General features: G+C 38.0%; 1 protein-coding gene across 1 annotated transcript in view; it reads left to right on the plus strand.

Annotated features, from left to right (window-relative positions):
- The window catches only part of LOC120539784 (potassium channel subfamily K member 1-like), a 67,921-nt gene extending 65,511 nt beyond the window's left edge, over nt 1–2,410 (plus strand). The window contains exon 3 of the mRNA XM_039770167.1: nt 1,966–2,410. Within this exon, the coding sequence (XP_039626101.1) occupies nt 1,966–2,147 (182 nt within the window). The 3' untranslated portion in view covers nt 2,148–2,410. The remainder of the gene's footprint in view (nt 1–1,965) is intronic.
- The last annotated feature ends 4,428 nt before the right edge of the window (nt 2,411–6,838 follow it).

Raw genomic sequence — 6,838 nt, forward strand, 5'->3', positions numbered from 1 at the left:
AATGTCATTGAGTTTATCAAGGGAGCACAGCAAGAACAGTCTGACCAGAATTCTTATTTTTTGCTCTAAGAAATGTCTGTGTGTGTTTTTTTTAAACATCTTCAGAGTTTATTTAAAATGGGTGCTTTCTTATCAAGTTAGTTTAGGGTAAGAGGAACCCTTAGGGAGTGGTCAACCATGTTTACAGATAGCAGTTCTCTGTGAGTACCATATTGATAGATGTTTGAAAGCAGGCTGACACAGTTTCAACCTCATTTCTGCAGGCATGAGTCCAATTAAAGAAAGAGTAACACAGGCAGCCGAAAAACAGGCATTTAAAAAAATACAAATGAAAAGAGGTGCAAAGGAATCAGTCATTGCCTAAAATGTCTTGCCCTTGAACTTTATGCAACTGCTAAAATCACACTGGAGTTAGGATGAGCTAGGTTTGATCTGGAAGATGAGCCAATTATAATGTTTATTGGCATATAGGATCAGAAACTTTCAGAGTGTAAAGGAACTATGTGAATACTGTAGAGATTTTGCAGTTTAAGGCAGGAGTCAAATCCTAATCCATGGTGGAGTATCTGTGCTTGTAAATTCACTCAGAGTGACATTCCTCGACAGTTGTTCATCCTCCCTAAAAGGGCAGCAGGACTCAAAATTGAGACTTTGGGAGAATAGAACAATATTTTCTGCCACCACATCAAAGAAGATCTCCTCAGTGCAGCTAGGTGAGCTGCTCCTTACTAACTTGAAGGCTTCAGATTCATGGCCATCCTCTTTGTGAGATGACATAAAATGGTGGTGGCCTGAGCAATTTTTCATTGCTGACTACACTTTAATCCTTTGCGAAGTCTGCCTTTCTTGTTTTCACTCTTCTTCTTTTCTTTTCCAATGTTTTCACCACATTCATGCCGAGGAGCTACTGTCCTCACTGACCTTCCAAGTAAAGATGACTATCTTGAAGATGAGTCATGCCTAGGGCTCAGAACTGCAGGCCTAAGTCATATGCTCCTATATCAGCAAGATCTTAGCCATTGTAGTGCTGTGGACTAGTAACTGCCAGCTGTGAACCATCAATATCTGGATTACAACAGCTGTCAGGACCAGTTTCCCATCAGCCTGAACTAGAGGAAGCTACTGGTGTCATGCTTCTGAATACAACGAGTGGAGTGCTTCCTGATGACATAAGCTGAATTCTGTCTCTCACTTGGCTCACACCATGAAACATCCTGAAAGATGTAACCACCCATGAATATGTCTGTCCTGAGAACCATCTACTTTCAGTTAGAAGAGAATCTAGTGCACCATTCTGGGTCATCATATAACATTCAACAGTATGATGTGAGATCTTTCTTTTGGGGTACAATACGTAAAGCAACAGTGAACCCCCTCCCTGCAATCCACCTCTGCTCTTGTGCCATTCTGCTGAATAAATGAGTTTGTTTACATTGCATTCAGCTATCTGCATAACTATAGCACCTTAATGGCTCTATCTCATTCAGAGAACAGATTGTGTGCAGATTTTGTTGTCACTTGAGTCAATATAGTTTAGCTTCAATAATCTGAACTTTATTAAAAAGCATGACACTCTCATTTAGGATGTCTAGCTCAGTTAGGTCCTGTAAGCTTGAAGAGGTAGTCAACTCCTGTATCTGAGCCAATGACAAGAGAGAACAGCTCCCCATCAGGACTTACTGTATCTATTTATATCATAAGAGACAAGAAAATTATCTGTCATGGCAAAGTTATGTTATTGAGTGTCTAATTCAGAATTGTTTGGTAAAAAGGTAGAAAAATGAACGTGTATCAGTGTAAGCAATACAGTAGCAAGAGTACGGTTGTTTTATGAACAATTTGATTAATGTTTTGTTGTAGGATAATTTCAGAATTCAATAGGCAGTTCATTCGTGTTCATTTAAAAATACATTGCATTTAGCTAATTTTTTTATTTACCTAAAGACCATGTTCTCTGTCTTCTAGGTTATCTTATTCTGGGCTTGATAAGCTTGATGTTGGTCCTTGAGACACTTTCAGAGGTGCCAGGGATCCATCGGTGTTTAAGTTTATTCCAGATGGCGCCAGAGAAAGAAGATGAACAGCAGAAAGTTTTACAGGAGGCTGAGGGCAAGTCTAAAGAAGTCAGTCCTCATGATGAAAGCTAAAGTACCCAGAACTTTTGCATTGGCATACCAGACAAAAAACGTCTTGAGCCTATGAAAAGTTAGTATGCAGTGGTAAAAGGAAAACTGTAATATTTTAAGATAATTTATTTAAAATTCTCTGCATAAATTGCAAAAGGTGAAAATGACAATACAATGTTCATACATGTTTACATTAGTGTATAATAAAGTAATATAATTAGCAATAGTCTAGAAAGTTCCACACTTACTGTTGTTGTCAAAATAAAATATTTTGTTTCCCTGACTCTGCAGTCTTCTGTTGTTTGTAGACAATGATTTTTATCTTTCATATCTATAGTACTTTAAAAATAAAATAACAGGCTCATAATCTATAAATTATCAGCAGTAATGTCTTAGAGGTGTAATAAAACTATACAATTTTTTAAAAACTGAATGTCTAGCGTTCAGGGGGAGGTATTGCACCATCCAGGGCTACTCCCCCTCAAGATACAGTGCAGGGAAGGGCGTCCCGGCTGGGCATGGACCCCGGCTGCCTGCCACAACTCCTAAAGATAATTTTTCATATCTTTGGCTCCTGATAAGTAACTTAAGTTATACTGATCATTAGATAGTTCTTTATGAGTCCTTAAAAATCCCCAATCTGTCCTTTGAGAGCCAGTGGATGAATATGCTCCCTGATTTTAGACCAACAGCAGCTTAAACCAGAAAGGTAATAACTTCAGAAATGAAAAATGAGTAATGTTTTTTGTGGACGTTTTTTTTTTGTATACAACATATCATGAAATAATTTATGCTTCGGAAAATGTGATTTATGATGAACTGAAGCAATTTCCAGACTACCAGTGCATTTAATAACCTTCGGTAATCTTTTTCCTTACATCACTTCAAACTCTATATTTATTCTGGCGTTTGTAATTCCTTTGATGCAAGATACATTTATAGATTTGCATTGAGTTTTTGATAATGATTGAAGTCCCAAGTTTATAGTGAAGCTGATGCTTCAGTAATTTTGTCATCCTTTTGTGTTTACACTCACTATTCTTGATATATCGTTGCTGGTAGAAGGGCTGGACCGTCTTTATTCTTACTAATGTATATAGTCTACATTGTCACAGTTCAAACTACTTTTGGGAGTTTTGGAGTATTTGGTTGTACTTCTTTTTTGCAGTGCAGCAGATGATCACTATGCTACCATACTAGTGGGTCAACCTTCAAGAGCAGGGTTCTATAAAGATTTTATGCTTCATCTGAGCTGCATGTTTTATTGATTCATATTTTGTAGCACCATGTATTTATTGGGTTGCAGTGTTTCCAGATAGTTATATGATAGTTAGATCTAGCATAACTTGGTGGCACTGAAGTATATACTGTATTTCAACCATGCAAGAAGCAGAAGAGACTGCAGTACATAAAATACTGCATCTGGACTGTTGTGTGCAGTTCTGGTTACCACACTTCAAAAAAGACATAGTAGCACTTGAAAAGGGTAAAGTAGAATAACCAAGTGCATCCCATGACTTAAGGTACTCTGATGATACTTAAGCCTGTTTAGTATCAAGCATCTAATCCAGGTCTTCAGAATTCTTAAAGGCGTTGATAAAGTAGCTCCAGTAGAATTCTTTCAGCTTTAGGGTGAATCACATACCTGAGGACACCAGTGGAAATAAAGGGGAAACGTATTTAGGACTGAAGGCAATAACCATCTATTTATGCAAAGAGTTGTGGGAATCTGAAACAAATTACCAAGTTATAGAGTTGAAGCAGAAACAATGTTTAAGAAGTTTCTGGAAGAGATATTGGAACAGCTTAGCTATTAAATAAACAAACAAACTTGATGGACTCTCTTTATATTTGTCAAATTTCCTATGTTCTTATGTTTAAATACCACAAAGCATGCAATAGCAGCACAGAGCAGTGAACCCATATATTTGTTTCACAAAGACATCATTATGTCAGAAGGGTTGGTAAGAATTACATTGATCTCTGTCTTTAGCTTTTTTGAAGCATGTTGGCAGCTTTGTCATGATCTGGAGACACAGTTTAGCAGTGTTCCTTTTTCAGGATCCAATTTTCTGGGCACAGTCAATAATGACTGTCAGATCTGAGGTGGGGGTCCACTGACAGGCATACTGGAACAATGGCAATTGCTTAAAAAAACCTGCGGCAAACCATTGCAAGACACTTCGTAAACCTTGTCCTATTTAATACACCAGTGAGTAACAAACCTGAGTGACCCAAAAGGACGCAACCCGCGACCCTTAGTTTAAGAGATGATGTAATAGAGGATTTAGACTAAATCAATGTACTGATGACTGTTGAGAAATATAAACAGATTTGGATTCAACATATTGTAGCTTTTTAGAAGTGAAGTTATTGGCAAAATCTTATCTTTCAAGAGTGTAAAGACCTTAAAATGAAGACCTGCTTGGCACTAAAATCTATGGATGAAAAGCTATGATTGGACACATTAGACCTCGCCAATCTCAACATAGCTGTGGGATTACTTTGACAAGAAAAAACTGAAAACCACCACAATCATATGAAGAATTAAGGCAAATGCTAAAAGCAACTTTGATTAATTTAATACTGAATTATTTTAAAAATATATATATCTTTAAATATAATACGCTACCATGGCTGTTCATTTGTCTGTCCAGGATTTTAAGTGACCTGTAGCTCGCAAACCATTTGACCTATTGAACTGAAATTTGGTACACATATACTACGTGACGTCTACTATCCGCTTTCAGGGTGATGATTGACCTCCAAGGTTATTCCTCTTTTTATTTGTATTTTATTTTATTGTAGAATCAACTCTCGACAGTGGCCAGCAGGGCGGAAGTGCAGCACATGCGTAAGGGTGCCATTCTCATTCCAACCACCTTCGCCGTCACTTCCCCTACTTCTTTAATGATCTTAAATTATTCTTGAGGCAGATTGAAGGGCCAGCTTAAGTGAAAAATTAAGGAAAACGCACTAAGTATTTGCAACACAAACACTGACTTAATCAGTTTTAATGTGAAAAGATGCTGACAAAAAAAGAGAAGAAGCGGGCTAAAAGGGTAGAGAAAAGAAGAGCTGCTCAGGAAGCAGCAAGTGCATCAACCACTGAGCAAATGAATGCTAAATGTACAGAGAAAGAGGATGAAAACTAAGAATGCTCAAGTCAAGTGTAACGTGCAGTGCGCCATTATATATATATATATATATATATATATATATATATATATATATATGTATGTGTATATATATATCTATATATATATATATATACACTCACCTAAAGGATTATTAGAAACACCTGTTCAATTTCTCATTAATGCAATTATCTAATCAACCAATCACATGGCAGTTGCTTCAATGCATTTAGGGGTGTGGTCCTGGTCAAGACAATCTCCTGAACTCCAAACTGAATGTCAGAATGGGAAAGAAAGGTGATTTAAGCAATTTTGAGCGTGGCATGGTTGTTGGTGCCAGACGGGCCGGTCTGACTATTTCACAATCTGCTCAATTACTGGGATTTTCACGCACAACCATTTCTAGGGTTGACAAAGAATGGTATGAAAAGGGAAAAACATCCAGTATGCGGCAGTCCTGTGGGCGAAAATGCCTTGTTGATGCTAGAGGTCAGAGGAGAATGGGCCGACTGATTCAACCTGATAGAAGAGCAACTTTGACTGAAATAACCATTCATTACAACCGAGGTATGCAGCAAAGCATTTGTGAAGCCACAACATGCACAACCTTGAGGCGGATGGGCTACAACAGCAGAAGACCCCACCGGGTACCACTCATCTCCACTACAAATAGGAAAAAGAGCCTACAATTTGCACGAGCTCACCAAAATTGGACAGTTGAAGACTGGAAAAAATGTTGCCTGGTCTGATGAGTCTCGATTTCTGTTGAGACATTCAGAATGAGAACATGGATCCATCATGCCTTGTTACCACTGTGCTGGCTGGTGGTGGTGGTGGTGTAATGGTGTGGGGGATGTTTTCTTGGCACACTTTAGGCCCCTTAGTGCCAATTGGGCATCGTTTAAATGCCACGGGCTACCTGAGCATTGTTTCTGACTATGTCCATCCCTTCATGACCACCATGTACCCATCCTCTGATGGCTACTTCCAGCTGGATAATGCACCATGTCACAAAGCTCGAATCATTTCAAATTGGTTTCTTAAACATGACAATAAGTTCACTGTACTAAAATGGCCCCACGGTCGCCAGATCTCAACCCAATAGAGCATCTTTGGGATGTGGTGGAACGGGAGCTTCGTGCCCTGGATGTGCATCCCACATATCTCCATCAACTGCAAGATGCTATCCTATCAATATGGGCCAACTTTTCCAAAGAATGCTTTCAGCACCTTGTTGAATCAATGCCACGTAGAATTAAGGCAGTTCTGAAGGTGAAAGGGGGTCAAACACCGTATTAGTATGGTGTTCCTAATAATCCTTTAGGTGAGTGTATATATATATATATATATATATATATATATATATATATATATATATATATATATAAATATATATATATATAGCAGTGTATCAAAGCAAATTGCTTGAATTGTGTATTCTAAGGGAGACAACACTCAATGCTGACTTACGTTAAAAAGACAAGGTCTGTTGGGTTTTTTTTTTATATCATAGTTTTTTTGTGTTTATTCTGTTATCTAGGGCTTTCATGATCAATAAGCACTTATTTCATGCAG

Source organism: Polypterus senegalus, chromosome 11, assembly GCF_016835505.1.
Source record: "Polypterus senegalus isolate Bchr_013 chromosome 11, ASM1683550v1, whole genome shotgun sequence".
In the NCBI taxonomy this organism is placed as follows: Eukaryota; Metazoa; Chordata; class Cladistia; order Polypteriformes; family Polypteridae; genus Polypterus; species Polypterus senegalus.